Source organism: Osmerus mordax, chromosome 8 (genome assembly GCF_038355195.1).
Source record: "Osmerus mordax isolate fOsmMor3 chromosome 8, fOsmMor3.pri, whole genome shotgun sequence".
Classification (NCBI taxonomy): domain Eukaryota; kingdom Metazoa; phylum Chordata; class Actinopteri; order Osmeriformes; family Osmeridae; genus Osmerus; species Osmerus mordax.
This window is the reverse complement of record NC_090057.1, coordinates 6377819-6405631: the sequence shown is the minus strand read 5'-3', so window position 1 is coordinate 6405631 and position 27813 is coordinate 6377819. Positions and strand designations below refer to the sequence as shown.

General features: G+C 48.8%; 1 protein-coding gene across 1 annotated transcript; it reads left to right on the top strand.

The window, feature by feature from the left end:
- Positions 1 to 26262, top strand: myt1la (myelin transcription factor 1-like, a). Its single transcript, XM_067241733.1, is given in 25 exon segments — positions 1 to 55; positions 378 to 411; positions 2299 to 2361; positions 9743 to 9884; positions 9960 to 10091; positions 10182 to 10334; positions 11727 to 12264; positions 12376 to 12777; positions 15057 to 15119; positions 15122 to 15190; positions 15756 to 15846; positions 17559 to 17669; positions 17980 to 18197; positions 19395 to 19648; positions 20947 to 21174; positions 21757 to 21899; positions 22106 to 22174; positions 22302 to 22364; positions 22691 to 22774; positions 23425 to 23646; positions 23772 to 23863; positions 23984 to 24087; positions 24263 to 24406; positions 25189 to 25251; positions 26122 to 26262. Coding segments are annotated over 25 exon segments (3678 nt in total).
- The last annotated feature ends 1551 nt before the right edge of the window (positions 26263 to 27813 follow it).

Here is a 27813-nt window from a genome sequence, read left to right as displayed (position 1 = left end):
ATGGAGGTGGATGCGGTTGAGAAGCGTCATCGAACGCGTTCCAAAGGAGTACGAGGTGCAGTACCGAGTCTCTCTTTCACGCCATGGCCCAGGGGCGTAACGCACACACACACAGACACACACACACCCAGAACACAGGCACATACACACAGGCACGTGCATGCACACAGACACACCAGACACACACACACCCTAGATTCCCACAACTATCAGCCACCTGTCCGCATAGAATAATGCAAAAACACATCAGAGCCGCCGTATTGTTACCCAAAAATGCCTGAATCCTGTTGTCTCCCTGTGATTTTAAATGATTCCACATTCCGCATCCTCTCTGTGCATACTGCGTATCAGACATGTTCTCCTTCATCTCTCTCCAGTTCCTGTGGAGCCAGCCGCTCAGGAGCAGTTCAGGTGGGTGTCTCGTATTATCTTCCACTCTTCCCAGTATTCAAGACCTCGCTCTATTACTTTGCTATTACAGTTACGCTGTAATGTGAACATAATGATGAACTACGGGGAGTCCCCACTGTACATAGTGTGATATCTACAGATTTATCATGCTCAGAGGGAGAACTCAGTTGACTGGGTTGGTTGCAGTTACAGTTCCATTGGCGAAATATCCTTGAATTCAGCAATTGGTAAGTAAGAGAGTGTCGTAGTTCGCTGCTCTGGTGTAAACAAAAGCCTGCTGACGTGGATCTCAGTCTCGCATGGTAGATTCCGATGTGAGAACTGGATGAGGATCAAATATTTTCCTTAATAATTACTTTCACACCACTACAGAACACATTAGAACGTTTTTTATACTTACTCTTTCGGATTTTTTTTTCGCATTTTTGCTGGCAACGAAGCCACGGTGTGTTTCTCGCCAAGCGAGAATACCCTGATGTTACAGCAACGGTCCAGCAGGCTCCTTCTTGGGACTGTGTGTTTGCTGTCTGGACCAGCTCTATCTGCAAACACCCTTCTCCTGCTTGATAGCCTTTCCGAGCTAAGAACCGCTAATCCATAATCTCTCTCCAGCAGTCCCTAGCACACATCCAACACATCCACACACACACACATGAACATGTGTATAGACAAACACACACGCGCCCAGGCACACATGTGTTTCTACACACACACACGCACACGCACACGCACACACACGCACACACACACACGCACACACGCACACACGCAAACACACACACACACGCACACACATACACACGCACACACACACGCACACACACACACACACGCACACACGCAAACACACACACACACGCACACACACACACACACACACACACACACACACACACACACACAGAGGACACATGGGTGTTTCATCATTAGATTGATCCCCGTCCCCTGGCTCGGGCATCAATAATGCCGATTGAGGTGATCGATATGCGGCGCTGCGTCTAGCAGACTAATCTATGAGCTCGCTCACCTTGGAGAAGGCCGCCGCTCTGCTCCTCTCTGCCTCGCACAGTCATGGTCTGTTCACTGTGGGGATGATGCATGGCTCACATTAGCCACAGATGGCTGTTCACCGTCTGACGGGAATTATGGGGCTTGTAGGCAGAGCTAGGCTAAGCCTTGGCTAACTCACCCAATGTTGCTTTGAAGGGTACTTTGCCTAGCTCTGGCACCTGGGCTTCCCAAAAGCAGCCCGGGGCGGGAAAGGGTGTTTGTGAGGGGGAATAAGGGTAAGGGCAGGGGGGTTTGGAGGGTGTGGACAAGGGGATGAGGATGTGGTGGGAGTTATGAAATATGCAGTGCAGTGAGTAATCGCCCCTGGAAGCTGGTCGTATGCGTCTCACAGCATGAATTATACACATGTGTTCCAGTCGGGGGCATTACGCTGAACTGCATGGGTTATGTCATGCAGACATGTACTGAAGTCTGGCTTAGTTTCTGTGTCAGTGTGTGTGGGGAGGCGGGGAGGGTAGCCTGTGTGTGTGGGCTATGCAGGTGTGAGAGCATTTGATTGTGTGTGTGGCTGGGTATGTGCTTGTATGCAGTACCGGTCCTAGCGCCCCTCTGGGAGCGCAAATCGGGGTGCCGCCCCCCCCCCCCCCCCCCCCCCAACCACAACACGGACATATGACGTGGCACGGTTGGCGCCCTTTGCTGGTAGTGCGGGAGGGTTAATTAATGGATGCATTTCGGAAAGTGCCGCCCCCGGCGGCTGCCTATGTCGCCTATAGGAAGGACCGGCCCTGCTTTTATGAGAAGTTTTTGCTTCGTGTGAGTACACATACAGGCATGTAACACGCGTGTGCTCCTCCCCCCTCCTTGCGTCCACAGCTGTCCCACACCTGGCTGCGATGGGAGCGGACACGTCAGCGGCAAGTACGCCAGACACCGAAGGTAAGCCATCCCCACCAATCAGCTGCTCTCCTGCTCTTCATCCTACCAATCAGCTACTCTCACCCAGCCAATCAGCTACCTTCCTCCACCTCATTGCACCAATCAGTTACTCTCATCCCACCAATCAGCTGCACTCCTTCACTTCCCCTCCTCTGAGGGAAGAATCAAGCCCCAGGTCAATAATCCAACACCTGGAACAACCTGCAATTGCAATCATGTTCTGGGCAACAGTCGACTGCAAATTGTGAATCTGAATGCCTGGGGCCCCTGAGCTCCAGTGTGTCTGAGACGACCACTGATTGAGGTTGTGTAACAGTGGCTCTTTTTTTTTTGATTGCTGTGATAATTTTCCAGTGGTGTGTGTCTGCTCTTGGAGAAACGGGAGCTTAGCTCTTGCAGTGATTGTCCAGCACATTTCACGTCTCAGTCTTTGGTCTACTTGTGAACTTCTTTATACCAGCTGTATAATCCGAAATATAAAAACGTTAATGTCAATCGCCATAGTAATGAGACATTTTGGCTCTCTGAGTATTTGACCAAAGTCAGACTCAATGACGCCAGCCCTAATTTGGCCCTGATGGAGAGACTCTGTTGGCTTTGCCAGCAGACTGGCGAGCGTGCCAGATCTCAGCTCATGCCCGCGTTCCCCCCAGCGGCGGCGTGATGCCGTCCACTTCCCCGAGGTGCAGACGGGAGAAGGAGGAGCAGAAGGAGGAGAGAGATTGATGGCCAATGTCTCCGGTGTCACCCCATCAACGCCACCCCCCCTCGACCGCCGGCTGGAATTGCATTTCTGCCGCAGACAAATGACACCTGCATCAGACCTCACCCTCTGAAGACAGCCCCCTGGAGATGAATTACACACATGCGGGGGCAGGGAGAGCCGCTCTGCAGAGAAGAGCACACAGACCGGGGCAGGAGGAGGGCACAGGGCCCAAGTTGGGCACAGAGGGAAGGAGCGATGGGTGGATGACAAGGGGGGGGGGGGGGGGGGGTCGTGGTGGATAAGAGGAGAGAGGAAGGACGCTAGATGGTCTAGGCCCCTCTCCCATTAAACTCCCAAAAGTGACTGATGGACCAGCAAATCACTGGTTCTCTCATCCCGTGATGACGGAAAGGGCTAAAGGCGGGGGGAGAGGGCAGAACAGCGTACATGTTACCACAGACCACCAGTGATACAGTAGCCATTACCAGTGGACCAAGATCTTAGGGAAAGCCTCATGCAGTAAATTGTCAGTTGGACTATTATTAGTGTAAATAAATATGTTTATTTTGTTTGGAGGAGCTCTCTCTCTCTCTTTGAACACCAGTTGTGCCTCCAGTCTCATAAAATATCCATCCGGATCTTCTTCTCCTGACAGCCTTAGTTCTGCTTTGTTCTTCAGAGCGTTCTTTCATCTCTCCTTTCCCCACGTGAGTGAAATAGTTCACCAAAGTCACCCCGACCTGAGTCTGGTAACATTACACCTTCAGATATTGCTAGTGTGATTGATTTCAATGGTGACCCCATTTGACCCCTTCAGTCCAACCCACCTCAGCCCAGTTGAGAGAAAGAAACAGAGAGAGGGAGTGAGACGGAAGGAGAGGGAGAGAGAAATGAATGCATCTTTTGTTTGCCGCGTTGTAATTAGATTGATTCTCCCCCACTGTGACGAGGCTCACTGTTTGAGGCCAACAAAGCAAACTCAGGGACGGTTTCCTGTCTGTCTGTTTGTCCAGGTCTCCTCTATGAAGTAGAACACGAGAGAGGGAGAAATAACGAGAGAGAGAGAGAGAGAGAACAGCAAGAGAGGGAGGGAGCATGGAAGGAAGGATGGAACGGGAGGAAACGACGGAGAGAATGAGGGAAGAACAGAGAGAGCGAGACAAAGAGGGAGACGGAGTACGAAGGAAGGAGGGAGCGTTACGAGAGGGAGGGACGGAGGAGGAGGGAGAGCGAAACGGAGAAGTGGGGCGGACGAGGGATGTGGCGTCACACACACGCCCACTGCTCCAGCGACGGGATGTGATGTGTTCAGGAGGCGTCGCTGTCTCTCCTCAGGGCCACACTTCAAATGCTTCTTCCTCTCCTTCCGTGTACACACACATGCATGTGGAGGCTTAAACAAGCCCTACATATAACCTAACGCGGTGTGACTAAGACTTAATAGGAAACCACCACATTATGTGCTATATGTTGTTTGCTCCATCTAACTCTAATCTTGATGGATTTATGGAATTTTGTCAATGTTTGGCAGCCCGAAGTTCGTACCAAATGCACAAATGTGAGGTCTGAAAGGTGAGCTCCTTTTCAACCGCTCCTGCCTGGTATTGAGCTGATGGTGGTCTATTGTGAGCGTGCACAGCTCTCATTGCCATGTCTAGAACTGGGGCTTGGTAATTGCCAAGGCTTTGTGTAGATGAGGTTGAGTGCCGTCTTTCACTCACTCCCCCTCTTCTGTAACCCCCTACCCTCCCTCCCTCCCTCTCTCCCTCCCCCCCCCTCCCTTCCTCTCTCTCTCTCTCTTCCTATTTCCACTCTCTCTGTATCTTTACCCTCCCACTCTCGTCTCTCTCTCTCACTCTGTCTCTATCTGCCTCCATCCTACACTTTCTCCATCTCTCCGCCCCCCCCCCCCTTCCCTGTGAGGGATGGTGTATGAGTCATATGGCTTCTCAGGCTGGGAGCTGTATAATTCAGGTCCTGACAGGTAGCACTCACTAAAAGGCTGGGAACGGAGCCAAGAGCGGGTGGCTGGGCCCTCGAGTGCAGCAGACTGGCCTCTGAGGGGGGAGAGGGGAGAGAGGGAGGGAGGGAGACAGGTAGGGTGGTGGTAGTGGGTGTGATGGTGGTAGTGGGGGTGGGCAGGGGCAGGGGGGGAGACACAGCACTCCACAACACAGACCCCAGCTACCCTTCCTGCCTGCATGTCTTTGTTCCTGCTATCAACAGGAGGCTTTTATCCATGCCCCCATTCTCCTGGCTGTCGTCCTCTCTGTCTAATAGAAATGGGATCCCAGCGTCTGGTGCTATTAAAACGAGGCTGAGTTCGATATTGAGAGTAGAATTGCGAAATATATTGAACTGAAGCCCAATAGACTATAGTGCAATCCACAAGAAGTATACTTTTACCTTCAATATTCCAGCTCTGAGCTTTTTCTCCTCCTCTTGTGGATCCGTCATTAGGGCAGGCGGGGCGAGGGGGGACGTATGGAGAGAAGTGGATCCGTCATTAGGGCAGGCGGGGCGAGGGGGGACGTATGGAGAGAAGTGGATCCGTCATTAGGGCAGGCGGGGCGAGGGGGGACGTATGGAGAGAAGTGGATCCGTCATTAGGGCAGGCGGGGCGAGGGGGGACGTATGGAGAGAAGTGGATCCGTCATTAGGGCAGGCGGGGCGAGGGGGGACGTATGGAGAGAACAGGTTGGACAGGTCACACTGTTCAACGTGCGTGTAACACCTCTGCTCTGTTTACGTCTTGGTTTCCGTCAGCGTTTGAACAATGGTGCCCGCTTCTCTGCTCTCAGGAGGATGAGCCGTTTCTGTAGAAGATGTTAAGAAAGGCTTTTGAGGCTACAGCTTTCACATGCTTATGATGTAAAAACACTTAACTTGCGTCCTCGCACAATATAACATGTACTATATAATGTGTTGTTCTGCTCTCGGTGGCCTTTCTCCTGTAGCTCGATTCTAAAAGGTCTGGATCCATCGTGACAGCCCTGTGACATGCAGTGGTTCCCTGCATTCTCACAGTAGAGTCATATTCATGTTTAACTCAACAGCAGATGGGCTTAGGACCGTGTGGGAGGTTTATGCCATTCAGTCCTCCTATTTCTCTCTCTCTTTCTCTAGCTCTTTCTTTCATCCTTTTCCTCTCTCTGTCCTTCACATATTTCTGTGTGACTTCATGGTCATCAGTAGGGGTGCTGTCTATTGTGTCATAAAGAAAGCTTTTTTTTTTTCTCTCGTCTTTGTCTTAATCTTCTGTGTGATGGTTTGTTTGTAGATGGAGCCGATGCTTCAACTGCAAAACTCCTCCAGATGTCTGGCTCTGCCACCTTTTCTATCTCTCATCAAGCTCTGTGCTCAGGCTTGTGTGTCACACACGTACCATCCTCCCCCACTGCGATGACAAGGATGACATTTATTCCTGTCGCTTTTATGAGTGTGTGTGTGTGTGTCATGTGTGTGACCTTGTAGACCACTCAGTGTGTGAGGTGTGTGGAAACATATAGTTCATGTTTCTTCACAATAGATATTCGTCTTCTGGCACACATCCTCATTTGGACTTCCTGGAGCAAGGGCTCTCAGACCTGATGCATCTTGGGAGATGTAGTCACGACGGCCTGCAAGCCGTGCAGATCAATCTACTGCAAACCCATAGCTGGGCACGTCTCATCCTCTTTTGACCGTGCGAATGTGAACGCTGTACACCTCCTGTTCTAATGTTGAGGATATGGAGTGTAAGATATCATTGTCATGGATGCCTTTATGGGACAACATAGGCTGTGTTGTGTGTGTGTTTGATAGAGACAAAGCCTCTCCCCACCTCCTCCATGGTTGGTCTGAGGGCTGGTGGTGTGCTGGAACAGAGGATGCCGTGCTGCAGTGACAGCCAGAGCCCTCCAGAATACAGAACACCAGCCCGCCTTTTGTTCCGCTTTTGGGAGGGAGGGAGGGAGGGAGGGAGGAGAGAACGGGGATGTCTGTCAGGCTCAGAATCTCTCTCTCTCTCTAACACACACACTCTCTCCATTTTCCTCCCCCTCTTTCTCCCTTTCTCTCTTCATCCCCATATCTCTCTCATTTCCATGTTATCCCATATTTTCCCTTAATTTCCTCTAACTCTACCTCCCTTTATTTACCTCTCTATCTTCTCTCCTCTCTTATGTCTCTCTCTCTCTCTCTCTCTCTACCTCCCTCTTTCTCTCTGTCTCACTCCACCTCTCTTTCCCTCTGTCTCTCTCTCCCTCTCTCTTTCTCTCTTTCTGTCTCTCTCTGTCTGTCTGCTCAGATGGCAAATCCCACTCCTGAGGGAGATATCACCATGGCGACAGCGCTGTGCCACGCATGCCTGTAGATGCTGCAGTATAGGGCACAGAGTGCATGGCGCTCCTATGGCAACTCGTATACGAACTGCGGGCGCGCCGTCGCCCACACTCCCCTGTGGTGCCACGCGCCGCCATGACAGGAGAGCAGCACCTAGTGTTAATGATGGGATGGAGGCAGAGGATAACTTTGGTATCAGTGGCCAATTAAATACAGACAGGTGATATTCCTGTTGGACTTGGTTGATTTCCTGTTACCAGGTGCCTTTTTGAGGCTGGACACTCACCAAAGTGAGACTAATGATATATGTGGCACAGAACACCACAGGAATTAAAGAGACGGATTCATATTTATGTCACTCAAACGATGATGTTTTTTAACCTGTCGCGGTGGAGGGCTGCTTTGATGACAGGTGTTTCATGTGTGTGTGAGAGAGAAGGTTCTGGCAATGCTGGTTCTGACCAATTTCTATACAGGCATTAGAGGAGGCAATCAGAGGATTTGTTCTACAGGAGATTTCTCTGAGGGAAGTCATTATTTCTCTCCCCACTGCTGAAAGCCTCATAGACATATCCTGACCCCCCCCCCCCTTCTCTCTCTCCCTCTCTCTCTCCTTCCCTCTACTTCTCTCCTCTCTCTTTCTCTCTTTTCTCTCTCTATCCCCTCTTTTCTCTTTCTCTCTCTCTTTTTCCCCTCTCTCTTTTTCTCTCTCTCTCTACCCCCCCCCCCCTCCACATAATTACAGCACAATCCCTCTCGAACTTGTCTGCAGTGTGCAGTGTTCCCTTATTCAAATGTGGCTTAATTACCTGTGGAATTTTAATTGGTGTGGCCTGCCTGTGGGAGACGTTTAGGTGTCCAAGGTCACACTGAGTGAGTGCTCGCACACACACACATTTACACAAGCACACGCCGCATAGACACCAATCTTAAATGAGCGCTGACACGCGCGCGCGTGCGCAAACACACACTCGCAAACACACACATGCCCTCTAAGACTGTCTCCACTGCTGAGGTGTCTGGCTGACAGCCTATAGAAGGGAAGGAGGTGGGATCATGAGAGGGGAAGACACAGCGGTGTCAGGAGCATGAAATTAATGCAAATGAATATAGATCCTCCTCTGATCTCAGTGTGTGCTCCCTCTGCCTGTCTCCGCCACTCTCTCCGTGTTATCTTCCAGACGGGAATCGACATTGTGAGGCCCATCTCAGGGTGGAGTGTGTCTGATGCACCACCAACGCCTCTGTCTACCACCATCACTCTGCATAATTCAAAATGGAGCAGAGATGAAGAGCCCCATTAGAGTGGAACGTATTGTGGCGGTGGTCCTTCAGTCAGACGCTGTCGATTTGCACACATTAGAGCCAGTTTGTGTGCGTGCGTGTGCGTGCGGAGGGGTGGGGGGGTGGGGGTGGATGAACGGCGGTAAAGAGGGAGGAAATCTGGGCTGTTTCACAGCTCGATGACTCCTAACCAAGCATATGAGCCGTCTGCACGACTGTGGATATGATGACGGCCTGGCATCTTTCTTGAACACTTCCAGGCTCTTACTGATCTGTTTCTACTCCGTCAAAACAACAAACCATGTCTAACAATCTGACGACAATAGACACCACATTTCAAGGTACACACGCATCTGGTAATGCGATAGATAGAAACATTCAGATGGTTTCTGTCCCTAGGTGAACAAATGTGTTGTGTTTGGTCCTATTGTATTTTTTCCCTGTCCCCTCTTGAGTCCAGCACCCCCGTTGGTGTGCAGTGCTGCATTCTGCAACCTTCGACTGCTTCCTCCAAACAAGCTAGCCCTTTCATATGGAAATAGAGTAATTGATTTCCTAAAATCCACATTAAAACCATGCATAATTGCACCCGCTGTTTTGGAGCAATTAAAGTGGAATTTTTCAACAGCTAATGATTATTAAGGGATTTGTGTAATTGAGGGTTGGCTGAATAAGCTTGGTTGTTACATTTTGGAGGCTCAGTATTTCAAACAAAATAGGGTGAGATACAGAATATTGTGGGAATACTGCAAAGAGAGTATCTGGTTGTTGAAGGTTTGTGAAATACATATTGGATTGTAAAATAAATAAATAAATAAATATATATATATATATATATTTATATATTGGTTATATTGGTTTTATTGGTATATATATATATATATATATGTATATATATATATACCAATAAAACCAATATTTTGAGTAACACAAGATCAATGTCATTTAATCAAAAACTAAGTAGTAACTACAATGTCTCTTAGTAAGTATTCTTCCTCTCTGTCCCATGGTGTTTGGTGTGTGTGTGTGTTTGTGTGTTTGTTTGTGTGTGTGTGTGTCTGTGTGTAGCGTCTATGGCTGCCCCCTGGCGAAAAAGAGGAAGAGCCTGGAGAAGCAACCCCAGGAGCCGGCTGCCAAGAGGAGACCCTTCCTAAGCCCCCCAGAAGAGGAGTGCACCATCTACTCCAGCTACCAGCCTGAACCCATGGAGGTGGGGGAGGAGAAGGAGCAGGGGGAGGTGGAGGGGGAGGTGGAGGAGGAGGAGGAGGAGGAGGAAGAAGTGGAGAGGGAGGGGGAGGATGAAGGAGAGGAGGCTGAGGAGGAGGAAGCATTCTCCGAGGATAACGAGGAGCAAGTGGAGGAGGAAGAGGAAGGGGAGGAAGAGGAGGAGGAAGACGAGGAGGAGGAGGGAGGAATTGCTATACAGGAAGGGGCGGTGGAGGCGGGCCAGGTGGAGGAGGTGGCAGAGGAGGACGAGGAGGCAGAGGACGGGGATGACGAAGAGCAGGAGGAAGAGGAGGAGCAAGAGGAGGAGGAGGGAGAGGACGACGAGCGCGAAGAAGAGGAGGAAGATGAAGACGAGGAGGAGGAGGATGAAGAGGAGCAGAGTCGTGAGCAAGGTAAGTCTAGCCTCCAATCACTCTCTCAGAAATAAGAAAAGGTGGATCGGGTCGGTGGGACATGGAGTTATATACGCTCCACTAATAAGCTGTCACTGGGAATAAGGTCTCCAGTCAAAGATACTTCTTATCAGGGGGATGCACCTTTGCTGGGGCTTGTGCAAGCCATATACAATCAGAGAAGCCGAGGCATAATATGCCAGAGAGAATTGAGTTGGTGGTAGAGGGTGCCTGGGGGGAGGGGGGGAGGCTGATGGTCAATCTAGGAGTGTGTGGCCGGTAGGGTCCACAGAGAGAGAGGACGTAATCAAGGGTCCTCTCCTCCAGAGCACCAGATGTGCCTCGCCATCCCTCTGTCGGTCTCTCCCTTGCCCCACTCTGTCCTCAATCGTTTCTGACAGTGCCTTCAAGAGCAATCGAGAGAGGAGGTCTCCAAGTTATTAACTCCCCTCTCCCCCCCTCCATTCCCACCCTTCCTCCTACACTTCTCTAACCCTCCCCTCCCCAACCCCCTGTCCCAGTGGGCGGGTCACATGTGCTCACCCCCCAACCCCCACCCTGCCCGCCTCCCCCGCCCCCGCCCCAGCCACCAACCCACTCCTGCCCAGGAAAATGGCTTCTCCTGAGGGTATTTCTGGCTTCTGAATCAGAGCACTTCATAGAGTAGGCCCTTCTCGTTCTTATACTGTCACTTCTCCCCTGTCCTCTAGATCAACACTTCTGGTGTACTTATTAGGGGGAGTAGAGTATCCTCCTCACAAAACTCTGGGGAATCTACTTTCTCTAAACGTGGAGGATCGACAATGAGTTGTAAAGAAACTCAAAGGAAAACTAGGTTACTAATACTGAGTGACAGTATTCACATGGATTAGGAGTATGACAGGTTTTTACTTTACTGTTTATGCTGGATTTAACTGTCGAATGTGATGACCAAATATATGGTCTACAAAATCAATCCGTTAGATGAGCTATTTGATAAGGTGATTCTCTTTTCGTGCTCATCAAGCAGGTTCAACCAGGGATGCCCCGGTGGCTCACTGTGAAAGTGCATGTATCACTCAGGCTGAGGCCTTACCACAGCAGCCTGGGTACGAGTCCAGCCCAGGCCTTTTGCTGTATGTCATCCCCTGGCTCTCTGGCAACATATCTAGTCACTCTTGACCATTACAAGAATAATAATAAAGGCAGAAATGCCCAAATCATTTACAACAGCTTCAAACTGTTGAATGCCATTATAGACTCGCAGAATGAGTGGGAAGCCCAGAATATTTTGTTTGTTGCATAATGGTCCCTAACCAGCCACGATGGAACTAAGATGTCTTTGTTCTTCTATATTTATCCATATAGTAAGGACTGAAAGGTCTATCCTTCCTCTCCTGACATTAGAGAACCGCTACAAAAATGGTGGCCAATCAAAGCTCCAGATGGCGCAGAAGGACAACAACAACCCCGGCGGGGGAGCGGGCGGAGTCAACGCAAACGGGGAGGACTACGAGAACTACGACGAGCTGGTGGCCAAATCCCTCCTCAACCTGGGCAAGATCGCCGAGGACGCCGCCTACCAGGCCATGACCGAGTCGGAGATGAACAGCAACTCCTCCAACAGCGCCGGGGAGGACGAGGACGAGGACGACGAGGAGGGCGGCGAGCGCTGCGGCCGCCAGGGGGAGCTGAGCGTGGACCTGGACAGCGACGTGGTTAGGGAGACGGTGGACTCTCTCAAGCTGCTGGCACAGGGCCACGGCGCTGTGCTGCCGGAGGAAGGCTACCCGGACGACGGCGCCGCCGCGGACGACGTCGGACGCGGCAACGGCCGTCCCGGCGGGGGTGCCAGAGGTCAGGGGGAGGAGAGCGAGGAGGAGGTGTGTCTCAGCAGCCTGGAGTGTCTGAGGAACCAGTGCTTTGACCTGGCCCGCAAGCTGAGCGAGACCCAGCCGTCGGATCGCCCTGGCCAGCCTGCCCACCACCTCCAGCCCAACTCCGAGCACCACCACCATCAGCACCACCACCACCACCAGCCGCAGCAGCAGCAGCAGCCGCCAGCCCAGCTCCAGGCCCTCCATCTGCCCAGGTACGAGAGTTGCCAGCAGGCTCAACCAGAGGAGGCCCGCTCCCTGGAGCGCAGCTACTCGGACATGGTCAACCTGATGAAGCTGGAGGAGCAGCTGAGCCCGGCCTCCAGAGGCTACCCAGCCAGCTGCTCCCGGGACGGGGACGAGGACACCACGTCTGTGGCCTCCGACCGGTCGGACGAGGCCTTCGACATGACCAAGGGCAACCTGTCCCTGCTGGAGAAGGCCATCGCCCTGGAGTCCGAGAGAGCCAAGGTCATGAGGGACAGGATGGCCTCGGAGCACAGCATGGGCCGCAGGGAGCACCACCGTCACGGTCACGGGGAGCACAGCCCCCGGCAGAGCAGCGGGGCGGAGGAACGCAAGTCCAGAATGCACCATGATGGGTCAAAGAGAGCATACTACCCTAAAGGTAAGGCGCTGCGGCTGTCCAATCCCACCCACTCACTGCCTACATTATCCTCTCCCTCCACCAGCATCCTCACTGGGATGAGTTTGCACGCTCTATTATTCCGAATAAATCGGACTTGTTCACATTTCTGTTTGGGTATCAAGGCATGCACAAAATGCTTTTTTACTATGACAGAAACAGCTTGTGCACAGCAGCTAAGTTGATTTGTTTGAAGAAAAAGAGAATACTCTGGAAGGTCTATAGCCTGTATATTTCATATTATATAATGAATATAGGTAGCAACTGTGGGCAAACATCATGTAGGACCAGCAGCCGATAGGGCTAGAAACATTTAGCATTAGCAGCGAACAGGACTAGCAGGTTTTAGGGATTACGGTATGCAGCACTTGTAGCATACATGGATAGCAACAGACAGCGCCATCAGCATAGAGGGCTAGCAGCAGCAACTGCAGCTTATGTTGTTAAAATAGGCCGGCATGGTAACATCAGAGGCTTGGCTTGTCAGGCATGAGTAATGGCAATCTCCATGGCCCGTTAGGACAACAAATCTCATCTGTGGGATTTCTAGCCACGACCTATTTCTTGAGATCCATTCAGATACCCTCCCACTGCTGCTAGTAGGGTGTGTGTGTGTGTGTGTGTGTGTGTGTGTGTGTGTGTGTGTGTGTGTGTGTGTGTGTGTGTGCGTGTGTGTGTGTGTGTGTGTGTGTGTGTGTGTGTGTGTGTGTGTGTGTGTGTGTGTGTGTGTGTGTGTGTGCGTGTGTGTGTGTGTGTGTGTGTGTGTGTGGGGGTCCTTTTATTAACCATGAGAAGCTTTGGAGCAGATCATCACAGTGTCCTCAGACAGGTTCATTAGGCCGACCACCCCAGTAGCATCTAGTCATGCCCCTGACGTCCATGGAATGAAAATGTTATGTATCCTTCCAGTGCTTTCACAGTGTACACCAGGCACCATGATCTTCAGATGTACTTGTTTTGTATTGAGTGGTAGATCTAAAAACCCTGTAACCAAAGGCAATTTTATGCATTTGGAGGCACTGGTGGTGCAGTGTAGAACAGAACTAAAGACTTTCTGAGACACAGTCAGATTCCAGCCCCATGGTAAAATGCGTCGCCACCATACAGAGTATTGTAAGGAGGCTCAAGTCACCATCAAAAGGGAGTCCACACATGACCGGTCACCCCCTACATGTACCTGGTGTATTGTAATGCTATGCAATTATCTACCATTAGCACAGTGGATCAAGGAAAAGGCCAGGAGGAGGATAATAATGGTGTTCCATGGTAACCATACTGTAGCTTTAGCTGTTATAGCAGGGTTTCACTAAATCTTAAAGAACCTTTGAAACAACTTCTTTTTTTTTTTCTTTTTTTTTTTATTCCACCTTCATTCATTCATTTAATGCTCTATCTAGTCTAGAGTACTGTATTTAAAAAAGTATATTTATTAAGAGGGTGAGGGTTTGTTGGTAGGGAGAGAACTACTGTGTTTGAAGCTCAGCGATTCTCATTCTATCTGCCTGTTACGCCTACTATAGACAATAGTCATCTGCTGTATGGATGTGTGAGAGTATGGGTGTGTGCTACTCGAGTGTATGTCTAGTGCAGCAGGGCCTATGCCTTGTCCTTGGGGCGCAATCCAGGATGGTAGAGATGCCAGCGATAGGGAGTCCCAGATATACATTGGAGGGAGCTGCTGATAAGACACTTTCACAGAGGCTTAGTCACTGTCTTATCTCCAAGCCAGTGTACATTTTTAATGAAATATGAAATTGCATTTCTGGGGCATTGGGATTTTACAATTGCACCAGTTTTATTTGCTGCAGTGACTGTGGCAAACATGGAATATCATGTTAAACAGATGAGCCAGGTGTGACCAGTTAAAGTCTCCTTCCAACCTACTTTGATAAGACACGTTTTCAGGATAATATCGCAGGTAATACTGAACTGCTGCATAACATGGATATATCCAGTAGATGAACACAGGGGGCATCCGTTCTCCTTGTGGGGACAGGTAGGGAGCAGTGGCCAAGATGAAACACTCACCTGGACAGGAAGATGAATATAAAAACCCCTCTTTCTCTTTCTCTTTCTCTTTCTCTTTCTGTTTCTCTTTCTCTTTCTTTCTCTTTCTCTCTCTCTCTCTCTCTCTCTCTCTCTCTCTCTCTCTCTCTCTCTCTCTCTCTCTCTCTCTCTCTCTCTCTCTCTCTCTCTCTCTCTCTCTCTTTCTCCCTCCCTCCATCCCTCCCTCCCTCCCCCTGTCTCTTTCACCTTGTCAGATTCCTCCAGGGGGGAAAAGAAGGAGAGCAAGTGCCCCACCCCAGGGTGTGATGGGACAGGCCACGTACGGGCCTCTACCCCCACCACAGGAGCCTGTCTGGCTGTCCCCACAAGGACAGGGTGCCACCGGAGAGTAAGTACCTCTGCCAGCCAACCCGCTGACCCACCAACCTGCTTAGGGCACGTGCTGTATAGACAGAGCCTTTCAACGCGGAACAGCATTTCAGTCGTTTTTTGGTGTGTTTGAGAGGCGTTATTTTCCTTTCTTTCTTTTTTCTCTTTACCTTTCTTTCTTTGCGTTCCCTTCATGACTGGGATTTATTCTTGCGGGCGATCATCCACTCAGCATGAGGGTGCTGTCACATATCTGTCAGCATCTCCACAACTGCATGCAAACCTCCTCACAAGAACATTTAACTTTGTGTAAACCCTAGACACCTTTTTCTTCTTCTTTGAACACCACAGACACCTGAAGATACACTCATCTTTTAACAAATTTTCATACTTATAAGCCACCTTATTTGTATGTGTTTTGCAGCTTTCTTTTTCCTGTCTTCTTTACTAAGAGCGTCTCCGTGACAACAGTGCATGCCCCTCTTTCTGCTTACTACCTTCTGGAACTAACTGAACTATGTAACAGCTGTCCCTCTAAGTCTCTAACCCTTTCTGTCTTTCTCACCTCTCCTTGTCTGTCCAAGTTCTTGCTATGTATGAAAATGTTCTAAAGTGTCCTACTCCTGGCTGTTCTGGGCGGGGCCATGTCAATAGCAACAGGAACTCCCACCGCAGGTGAGTGGCATGGCAACCAGATGGGGCACACACCGCAAGAGGGAGCAGAATACACTTAAACTGGAATGAATGAGAAAGAAGCCAAGCTGACAAGTGTCCCCTATCTATAAATGGTTTAGAATTGGTTCATACGTAAACCATTTTATCAAGTGATGTGTTAGAATTGAATAGAATAAAATAGAACAGGACGAAACAGAACAAAACCAACTAGAATATAATACGTTCAGTAAATTGGTTGTGTGTGGTTTCTGTCTTGGGGTCATGAAAGGTAACGTGGTTCATTTGATTTGGCTCGGGGCTGTTTAACTGTGAAAAGAAGACGTAGTCCTTCAAACACACAAACAAACAATCACACCCTCACACATTTCCACATCATAGATATTGTTCATATCGCACAGGCATGCAGTAAATGATATACACCACACAGACACAAATACACACACATATACACTTACACACATACACACACACGTACAGACAGATGCATACACATACCTCCCTCTCCACCCGTGGATGCTGCAGGCCATGTTATATGGAACAGCTCCTATGGGACAGGCTCACTGAGAGTGAAGTCATTAGCAGTATTAGGGAGAGGAAGGCACAGCGTGAGAACGAAAAAAAGAATACACGTATAGCTTTTGTGTCTCGCATCGACTCCTCGCGCTGTTGTCATGGAAACTCTGCTATACTGACAGCAGTCCTTCTGTCAGCTTGTCACATGGTCCTCACAGATTTCAACACGGCTTTGAAAGCCGTGTGAGGCTGTGTGTGTGTGTGTGTGTGAGCGTGTCTGTGTGTGAGCGTGTGTGTGTGTATGTGTGTTCCGGGCCAGCCGTATCAATTGTTCATTTCTCGCGTGTATATGAAACGATTAGGAAAGGCCCTCGGCAGTGTGTTGCTCTCACACACAGAAGCGGCACTGGGTTTTTTTTTTTGTGAGTGTGACTGATTTGTATGTGTAAGAGAGAGAGCTGGAGAGAGAGAGAGAGAGAGAGAGAGAGAGAGAGAGAGGGAGGGGAGGAAAGAGAGAGAGAGAGAGAGAGAGAGAGATAGAGAGAGGGAGGGAGGGGAGGAAAGAGAGAGAGAGAGAGAGAGAGAGAGAGAGAGAGAGAGAGAGAGAGAGAGAGAGAGAGAGAGAGAGAGAGAGAGAGAGAGAGAGAGAGAGAGAGACATCATATGAGCGGTGCCAATGTGAGAGAGGGATAGGGGAATTAGGGGCGGAGGAGGAGCAGAGAGGAGAAAGAGAGAGGGGTAGGGGAGCATACAGTACTGGGGATGTTTTAAAGCCTGGCGTGGCAGCCAATCAGCTCTCCCTACTGAGTCTCCCAGAGTTGCTCAGAAAGGACTGTGGTATCTGACGGAGAGGATCTCTCTGAAGCCAGCCAGCCCCACATACTCTGCCAGCCAATGCTCTATCTGCAAAGTCCCGGCTCTGCAATTAAAAACTAGGCCATAGGAAATACATTATTCATACATGGACTACTCTTATACAGTATCACCAAATTTGCAATGCCGTTTCATTCAAAGCCAATTTTAGTTGATTGACTGGATGGGTCTGTTATCTGTGAGGGCTGACTGTGTGTGTGCTAGTGTGTGTGTGTGCTTGGGTTTGTGTACATGCATGCATTCGTGGACATCTGTGTGGACATATCGGTGTGTGTGTGTGTGTCTGTGACCTCCAGCTCACCAAGGCTGTGCTTGTGCTGTTGCAGCCTCTCGGGGTGTCCCATCGCCGCCGCGGAGAAGATGGCCAAGGTCCACGAGAAGAGCCACCCGTCGTGTGAGACGTCCAAGTCCAGCCAGGGTTCTGACCGCGTGCTGAGGTACTCGCTCCCTCCCCCATCCAATGACCACCCCTGCTCATCCCGACACACTCCCCGCAGGGACAAGCTGCTTAGGACCCCCATCACTGTCTCTGCTTACCAAGTCACACATCCTAGAGCAGTGGCAGCACACATGTACATACACACAGAGAGCTAGAGAAAGAGAGCACGGTGCACCTCAGCTGTTCATCTGTGTACGGAGTGAAACCCCCCCTAGTGGCTGCATCAGGCAGGCCCCCACCCCCCCAGTCAGAGTGCTCTGACGGCGTGTACACAAACACGGCCCCCCTGTCCATTGGTTATTTTCCAGGCCAATGTGCTTTGTGAAACAGCTGGAGATCCCACAGTACGGTTACAAAAATAACGTCTCCACCAGCACGCCACGCTCTAACCTGGCCAAGGAGCTGGAGAAGTACTCCAAGACCAGCTTCGACTACGGGGGCTTTGACGGCCCGCACCCCGTCTACGGGAAGAGAGGCCTGGCGCCCAAGGGACACGGACGGGAGCCCTCGCCCAAGGGATACGATGGTAAGCCTGCTGTTAGTATGCCGTTTCCAAACGGCCCCGAGGCCAACACAGGCACGCCTTTGGACGTGCTGACTGATGTGTGTTCTTGCACGGGCTCGCACATGCACATGTGCACGCGATCACGTGCATCACACAGACAAACAATCATTCTTTCCATGGCACTGAAAATGCAAATCCTCCATCCTTGCACCTGACATAAAATTTACATTTGATTATAAAAAGGCTGTCTGCATTTGAATCCCCCAAAATACATTCCCCAAATTCCCCATGGGGTATGGTTTTGTATTTGAGCCTCGCAGTTCTCTGGGCGTGCTTACAGCGAAGATAGAGAGCGAGGCTGCAAGGCGTCAGAAAGAGGCTGGGGTTGGGTTTACGTTGCTGCACTTTGCCTCAGCTCCCCATTGTGTGGATGGATGCTTCTAGAGCAGCCTTCTCCATTCTGCTCTCACACACTGACTGCTGCCGACAAACCCACAGTGTGAAGCCCAGATCCGCCGTCACATCGCTCCTAGCCCTCTATCTCTCTCTCTTTCTCTCTTTCTCACTCTCTCTCTCTTGCTTGCTCTATCTCTCTTTCTCCCTCCCTCTCTCACTGTGGCTCTCTCGCTCGCTCTATCTCTCTGTCTCCCTTTTCCTCAGCTAAGAGCTCTCTCGGTAGCTCGCACAGAATTCACAGAGAATTCACAGAGGAACAGCAAACCTTCCTGTGATACCTCTGGAGTGTTAGGAATCTATCTATGTATTTATCTATCTTTCTATCTGTCTATCTATCTATCTATCTATTTGTCTATCTGTCTATCTGTCTATTTGTCTATTTGTCTGTGTCTATCTGTCTGTCTGTCTATCTAGCTATCTAGCTATCTCTCTATCTATCTATCTATCCATCTATCTCTCTATCTCTCTATCTATCTATCTATCTATCTATCTATCTAGCCTTTCCACTGGATATATAAAATAGGTCTATTTTTCTTTTCTTTTTTGTGTTTTTTTGCCACCATCTGGTCTTGACTTGTCAGTGAGTGTTGACTGCATGTCATCTGTGTGTTTCCCCCTTTGGAGGTGTTTGTGTGTGTGTGCCTACTTGGACCGCTTGCTTGTGAGTGCAGGAGAGTGGGGACACATCCAGGTCTGTCCGCACACTGCACACGTTCTGAACAGTATACTGTACCTGTGTGTGTGTGTGCTCCCGCCCTGCAGCCAAGCGTTACTGTAAGAACGCCAGCCCGGCCAGCAGCACGACGAGCAGCTACGCTCCGAGCAGCAGCAGTGTGAGCTGTGGAGGGGGAGGGGGCGGGAGCAGCGCCAGCAGCACCTGCAGCAAGAGCAGCTTCGACTACACGCACGACATGGAGGCCGCCCACATGGCCGCCACCGCCATCCTCAACCTGTCCACGCGCTGCCGCGAGATGCCCCACGGGCTGGGAGGCAAGCCCCAGGACCTCCTCTCGCAGGTAGGCCACGTCCCCGCCCCAACCCCACCCCCCACCCTGCGCACCCTCCCTCCTCTTGCCCCCTCTCTCGTTCCGTCCCCTATGTGTCTATTTCTCTGCCTTTCTCTCCCTTGTCTTTCTCTTTCTTTCTCTCTCTCTCTCTCTCTCTCTCTCTCTCTCTCTCTCTCTCTCTCTCTCTCTCTCTCTCTCTCTCTCTCTTCTCTCTCTCTCTCTCTCTCTCTCTCTTTGTCACTTGCTTTTCTTTCTCAGTGTTGTCTCTTTTTGATGTCTCTTTTCTCTCTATCATTCCTTTGTTCTTTTCTTCCCCCTTGTATAAGATCTGATTAGATCTTTCCAGAAGTTATGTGTATTATTGTATTTTTGGGAGAAAAACACATCCACGTTAGATGTCATCGCCACCATGCCAGCTGTGAGTCAAAGGCCAGTCCAGGAGCCAGATATCGTCTGCATCCTGATGCAATACTGGTCACAGAATAAGCCATTTGGCCTGGTACCCAGTGATTACTGACCTGCTCATTACGCCACATGGTGCAGCTACATTAGCAGAGAGGAAGACTGACAGAGCTCTGCATCCGAGCCCCTGTGTGATGGAGCGCCTCGCTGGGTCCATCTCTCTTGCTCTCTCTTGCTCTCTCTTGCTCTCTCTTTCACTCTCTTTCTCTCTGTTACTCTCTCTCTCTTTAATTCCCTCTTTCCTCTCTTTCTCTTCTTTCATAAATTTTTTCTCACTGTCTGACTGTCTCTCTCTCCCTCACCGTTTCTCCCTCTCTCTCACTCCTTCTAACTGCCTCTCCCTTATTATCCACGAGTGCCGAGGCGAAAGCGGCCCGGGGGCTGAGCACGGCGACTGGGATGCAGACCGGCTCTAGCCCAGCGCTTCTCTGGGAGCGCTCCGCCATCATCGTCATCATGACCATCATCGTCACCATAATCATAATCAGAACGCCCGAGGATCGGGGCGATTCCCTGTACAGTCATCCACAAAACTGTGTAGGCTGCTGGTGGGATGAGGTGGAGGAGGAGTAATTAGCCGTGCTCTCTCTCTTCACCTCTCTCTGTTCCTCCTTCATCGTGTCCCTTCTCTTCCCTCCTCTTCGCTCGCTCTCTATTCTGACTCTCCTCCAACCTCTTTTGCTGTGTTTCTGTTCGCCGTTTCTCGCTCTTTTTCCGGTCTAATCTCCCTCTCATTCTTCCTTCTCTCACCCCTCTCTCATCTCTCTCCCTCTCTCCCTTCCGTCTCTTTTTCTTTCCCTCACTCCTCCTCTTTTCACCCCTCCCTACTTCTCTCCTCGTGGTAGAGTCCCGATGGGGACATGGATGACAGCAGCACTTTGGACTTGAGCTTGAGCCGACAGCCAGGGGGTCCGGAGGGCAGTGGTACGGTCCTGACGCCCCTGCAGCCCATGTCCCCACAGCGCCAGGCCCTGCTCAACAGCAGGTGCTATCAGATGAATGAGCCTGACTGCTGGGACCTGCCCGTGGACTACACCAAAATCAAACGCATCAACGAAGATGACCACAAAGAGGTATGTGGAAGGTCCTCAGCAAAATACAGCAATGTGTAAATCTATGTACCACTACTTGTCTATGTACCACTGTGGTCATTTGATGGCACTTAGGTATAAAAGAGATGATTATTTGTTGGTTGATCCAGAGAAGGAAGGATTGTGGGTGCAACTCTTATGGCTGGTGAAGGACATCTAGTGGATGTTGCAGGTACTGCGCTGATCAGTTGGCACGCATGGTGTCTTCATGGTCCGTGGGATTCATTAGGACTGAGACGCATGGTATTATTGGAGCTAGAGATAGATCATCTTTACACTTTATCCTTCACATATCTGATATTACACAAAGCAGTCCATGCAGTAAATTGATACATTTGCAGTGCCCGATTAAAACTGGCTAAGTTTAAGGTTTTAATCACGAGAGTAATTGGACCTTTTAATCATGCATTTTGTGAAGGCATGAGTATGGAAATTGGGGGGGGGGGACAGGGGACGATTTACCCAGAATTACTGTACCGCTATCCAATACAATCTGCTGGATAACTTCAGAAAAGGCTTCTGTGTGAACCCATATGTGGTGATGTGTGTAATGACAGGATGTAGTCTGTGTATTTCTCGCCCCAGACCGACGAGCTGGACCCGTTCCAGGACCTCTTGGATGAGCAGCACTACCCAGGGGAGGTCGCGATCCCCAGCCCCAAACACAAGTACGCCCCCTGCAAGGAGAGCAAGAAAGAGCTCCTCTCGTAAGACCACTGCTGTTGATGAGTTCAAATGTGTTTAACCAGGATAAGTCTGGTCACACCATCATCGGTTATCAGGGAGTGTGGAATAATGATAATAATACTGATCACCATCATCATTATTATCATCATCAACTATTAGTATAAACTATTAGTATGGAAAGTTAGTTGGTTTCTTGTCTAATATTTGAATGTGGTGTACTCCTTAGTCTCTCCAGCTGCCAGCTAGCAGACAAAAACATCCGCGGTATGATGACAACCAACTCTCAAGACCTCAAGTAAGACCTCCCGATCAGTGTTTGGACGAGTTATTTTCCATGTCTCGTGTCAGTAGGATGAGGCAGTGATGTGATTGGATGATGACTCTGGTCTCTCAGGGTGTCACTCTCTCTGTCTCTGTTCCAGGTGTCCCACTCCTGGCTGTGACGGGTCAGGACACATCACTGGGAACTACGCCTCACACAGGAGGTAGACTTGCTTTATACTGCACATGCACCCGCACACACACACACATGCTCAAGAACACGCATACACATGTGGACACACACAATCAAACATACACACGCCAGCAGACACCTCTGTGTGTAATAGTAACGATAAAAGTTGTGTCATCCAAAAAAAGGAAAATAAATCTTGGTGACTATTGAGACTCTACCTAAGAGTGTAGTATATGGTAACATGTTTGTTGGACGTCCTCTCTGTTTTCAAACCTGTGAAGTGATAAACACACAGACGTCTGACTAATACCCTCCATTTAAGATGGTAGTGAACTGCACAAGACCTTTCCCCTCCAGTCTGTCAGGTTGTCCACGGGCGAAGAAAAGCGGGATCAAGATACTGCACAGCAAGGAGGACAAGGACGACCAGGAGCCAATCAGGTGAGGTCTTCCGCCATGGCGTGCGGCGTCAGGAGACCCGTAAACGTGCTCCTCTCTAAATGTCATCCTATGTCGCGTATCTCGCCCCACGCTCCCCGCAGAGGAGAACGGGGCTAAAAAGGACGGGTTATCGCTCGAGAGCAGTTGACATTTTGGCGTGGCGGTGGCGTCGTGTTAAAAGCAGATGACCTTGTGAATAAAACGGTTCACCCTGCGTCGTTTTACCTTCGACACTGCTCGGCCCAGCTGTTGGTGCCACCTCTACTCCTGTGCGCTTCAGTAAATCTACCATCATCGTTAACACTGCCATCGTAATTAACACTGACCCGTGCACTGAGGGGTGGGGGAGGGGGGTGGCGGCCCGCAGACATGCTGCTCATTCTAATCATCCCAAATGTCACTCTGAAGGGCATGCTCACGTGGCACCGCGGCTCCGCTACTGTCTATAACCTGGAGGAACGTTGTCTTCGGAGCAGACAGAGGGTTGCGCTACGCAGTACAGTGTGTCTCTGTTGAGTCCCTGGGGGGCGGGTGATGGCTGGCGACGGGTGTGTGAGACGAGAGGGAACACTCTGACCACCACCTGCCAACCCCACCAACCCCCCCCCCCCCCCCCCCCGACCTCCCCTCTCCTCCCCCTCCGCCCGTAGGTGTCCCGTCCCCGGCTGCGATGGACAGGGTCACGTGACGGGCAAGTACGCGTCCCACCGCAGTGCGTCGGGCTGCCCCCTGGCGGCCAAGAGGCAGAAGGACGGCTACGTCAACGGCTCCCAGTTTGCCTGGAAGACGGGGAAGACGGACGGCATGTCGTGCCCGACCCCGGGCTGCGACGGGTCGGGCCACGTCAGCGGCAGCTTCCTGACCCATCGGAGGTGAGCCGGGAGCTCATGCACGCTGGGGACACCTGATCCGGCCTCCAAGTGTGAAATCAAGTTGAAACAATGATGTGGATGGATTGGTTCATCTCATGACATCCTGGTGTGGTTTCCTTTACCAGTCTATCAGGCTGCCCACGAGCCACATCTGCCATGAAGAAAGCCAGAATGAGTGGTGTAGAAATGTTGACAATCAAGCAACGGGCGAGCAAAGGTAACCTGTCCATGTGTTTTCAATGAGAATTATTCCAAGATTTGGTCAGTGTTGGGTTGTTCACAAGCATTTAAGTTGAACTTCTGCTGAAGTAACAGTTCTCAATGTATTCTCATCCAGGAATAGAGAACGACGAGGAAATCAAACAGCTGGATGAAGAAATCAAAGATTTAAACGAGTCAAACAATCAAGTGGAATCAGATATGATCAAACTTAGAACACAAGTAAGATTGTGTGCGTGTGTGCGTGTTTGCATGTGTGTGTGCCTGAATATATATTGTGCATGTGTGTACGTGTGTGAACGTGTGTATACAGTAAGTGTGTATAAGTGTGCTTTAAATAGACAGACCATCCACCACTGTAACTTTACCAAATGTTTGTCTTCTTCTGGTCCACCAGATCACCACCATGGAGACCAACCTCAAGTCTATAGAAGAGGAGAACAAAGTAATTGAGCAGCAGAATGACTCTCTACTGCACGAGCTGGCCAACCTTAGCCAGTCCCTCATCAACAGCTTAGCCAACATCCAGCTCCCACATATGGTAGGAGGTTCATTTTCTTCTTAGTACAGTAGACATTGTTAATTTAGTGGTGTACTTTGTATTCAGGCATTTCTGAAGTGTTTAACTTTGTATCTAGATGTTATTTAGATAGTTGGGATGACAGCATTGGGCTATGTTGTCAATAATACCGGCACACTTGAAAGCATGTCAGTATGTTCCATTTATGCAAGTGTGTTGAAACCCAGGAAAATTGTTTGGCATGGCCATTTGATGAAAACCAATTCATACAAAGATCCATCCTAGAAGTGGCTTCCCCACTTGGAAGTTTAACATTTTATAGACAGAGTTTAAAGGAATGTTGAGATGAACTTGAACTACCTCAGATTCTTTCTCAAGGGCCTATTCCAATGACAGTTGGGTTTCGTCATCTGCTTCCTTATGTTTGTCACTTGTTTTCCTCAGCAGTTCATGTGCTTCTGTGCTACAACACTTCCCTTGCAGACACTAAATAACCACTAAAAACTATAAGGCCCCAAAACATGGTTTGAGTCTAAAGAAAAGGCATGGTTGCCTTGACGACATTTGCCTATTTGTAATATGCAATTATGGCTCTGGTGTGGAACAGAAGAAAAAGAGCTAATTGGATCATTCATGTCCCAAAGGGTACCAAAGTCGCATAATAACTGGAAGTCTCCTCCCTCCTTCCCACACAGTCACCGTGCGAGGAACTGACCACCTTGTGGTCACCTCAAGGTTATAAAGCATTTTGCTGCCTTTTGTTCAGCAGGCTAATAGCATTCTCTCTACGCCTCTTCCTGTAGAAACCGGTGCCACAGAAAGAGGCCCCAGTTAAACATAACTGCTGTTTACAGATGCCCCACAGAGTAAGAGATCCCTTTTCCTAGTCCTTTATCCAATTATCCTTCTCTTCTGCACTATCATCTTCTCCCCCCCGAAGTCTCCCTCCTTTTCGTGAACGCACCGTGGTGTGGATGCATCACAGTTGTCCATTTCTGTTACCCTTTTTATATTACGACTCACTAGTTTGAAAAGATGAATATTTCTGTCAGCCCTTTGGAACTCATTCAAAGCGGCCCATGACTGGCTGCTTTAAAGGCACTGATCATGATGTGACAGGAGCTGTACAGTTTGTGAAAGACATGAAAAGACTATGGAAACACACACTTAGAGTCAAACAAAGAGAGTATGTTCAGTCGGCTTTCACATGACATTAATCTGCCTGTCCCTCTGGATTACGACTGTGCCTCATCTATCCCACATACGCTGGCCACACACACACACCACATCATTTTGTGTCCATCAGCTACATGTTAGTGTCAACCATCGTCGACACGAGTCAGCTTAAATCTGCTGATTTTGCATGATTTGGTGTAGCATTTGATCAACTGCATTAGATGTAAAAAAAAAAGTCAAAAACTAAGTCTATGGATTATGTTTTGTATGTAGACTCAATTAGTATAATCCTACCATGCTGTCTTGACTATGTCCTTGGCTGTTACATTTTCCTCCCCTGAACTGGTTTACCCCTGTCCCTCCCTCCTTCCTCCCGCCTTTCCTTCCTTCCGTCCGCCCTCTCTCCCCTCCTTCCTTTCCTTCCTTCCTTTCTTCCTTCCTTTCCTCCTTCCTTCTGTCGTGCTTTCTCTACCTAAATTGATCACCAAAATTGTGTCTGATTGACTTTAAATGGATTGTTGTATAGTTTTTGTCCTTATTGATTTTATTTATCCACACAGGAACCAATGAATGAACAGAACTTTGACACTTATGTGAGTACTTTAACAGACATGTACACCCATCAGGACCAATACCAGAGTCCAGAGAACAAAGCTCTGCTGGAAAACATCAAACAAGCAGTGCAAGGCATCCAAGTGTAGCCGTCCAGCCTGCAGTCTAAGGCCCTTGGCCAAACCAAGAGATGTTAAAGCAAAAAAGAGGAAATGGATTATGATTTTGCTGCTGTAATTTACTGTAGTATTTCTTTTAAATTAATTTATTATGCTGTTGCGCTCTGAGCTCCATGTTTATTCTTGTTTTGATTATTTTTGGCCATGCTTAAAAAACAGTCATTTAAGACAGAAGTTTCAAAGAACATTCACGTTTTGTACATTTTCATATGACCTTATATAATGTGATGTAATGTTTATAGCTGCTAATGTATGCACATTCTAGTGTATATGTATTTATTAATTGTAAGCTTGAATCATTCATTATTTTAATGCTTATTGACAAAATAACTAAACTGAATGCCACAGGTTTGATAAAGAGGTGAGCTGAGGGGGATTTGAGAAGCATCATTTTTAGATCAGCTTCTCTCAGTGGATGTGTAACACCTTTGGTGTGCGGATTGTTTAATGGGTGTAAATTTATCAATTTTTGTAACAATGTTTGAAAACTATGTCTTCAGTGGTCAGTGTGGACACAAATAATTATGTCTATGTGTAAATGAATTATGGGAAGACAATGCGTAAACATGAAGATTTCAAACATCATGACACGGAAACTTAATGGTGCAAATCCCATCATCCAGAATGGACTACTTCATCAGTTTAAAAACTTTTAGTCTTCTGTGTTATCAAAATAAAACATGTTTCATTCAAACACAGAGGAAATGAGAAATGGCTACTGAAATTGTAGGAGACAATCTAGCATTACAAATTTATTTTGATCGTAAATCTTAAATAGATAGTAGGTGAACTTATCAGCAATATTGGTATAATAACAATTAAATCACTTGTTTAGATATGGGATGCAATCTATATAGAATTGTTTGGGTATATGCAATTTCTTATGAATAAAATTAGCAAAGAGCTGATAGATCTTTTTACTAAATGTAAATGTATTAAGTTTTGTATAAATCTTTTAATACAATCATGTTTTAGGAATTCAACATGGGTGATTGGTTCCAAAATGAAAGATGTATATGAGTTTCCTTCTCTCATGTTAGATTTTTGCACAGGGACACCCTTGTTTCCATGTTTTGATGTTTTTATTGACGCTCTAAGAGGTACTTGAACGCTTCAGATGATGGCCAGAGGTTTTGTAGATATGTTCTCTTTCTAATGGCTAGTGATACACTGGATTTACAGGGTCTATGTCCCCATGCATCATAGTATATTGCACTTGTTCAGTAGAATTGTCTTTGCAATCATGCATCTAAGTGTTTGAGCCACAAGATATGATATGAGCTTAAGAGCGCTTTTGTTAATCTGTCATAAAAGATTGACTTGACTGGGGGCAATTCAAGTCGTTAAACATGGCTGAACAATGACATAGTCAGTGGCCAATGTGTGGCCATCATTTTATATAAGACATCCTCTGCAAATGTATCCATAGCACTTAAGAAAGCATTATAATGTGAATGTCATTGTCAGCCCCTGTATAATGCTTATACTTTTATAACATCAGAAATTTACCCTTAAACATTA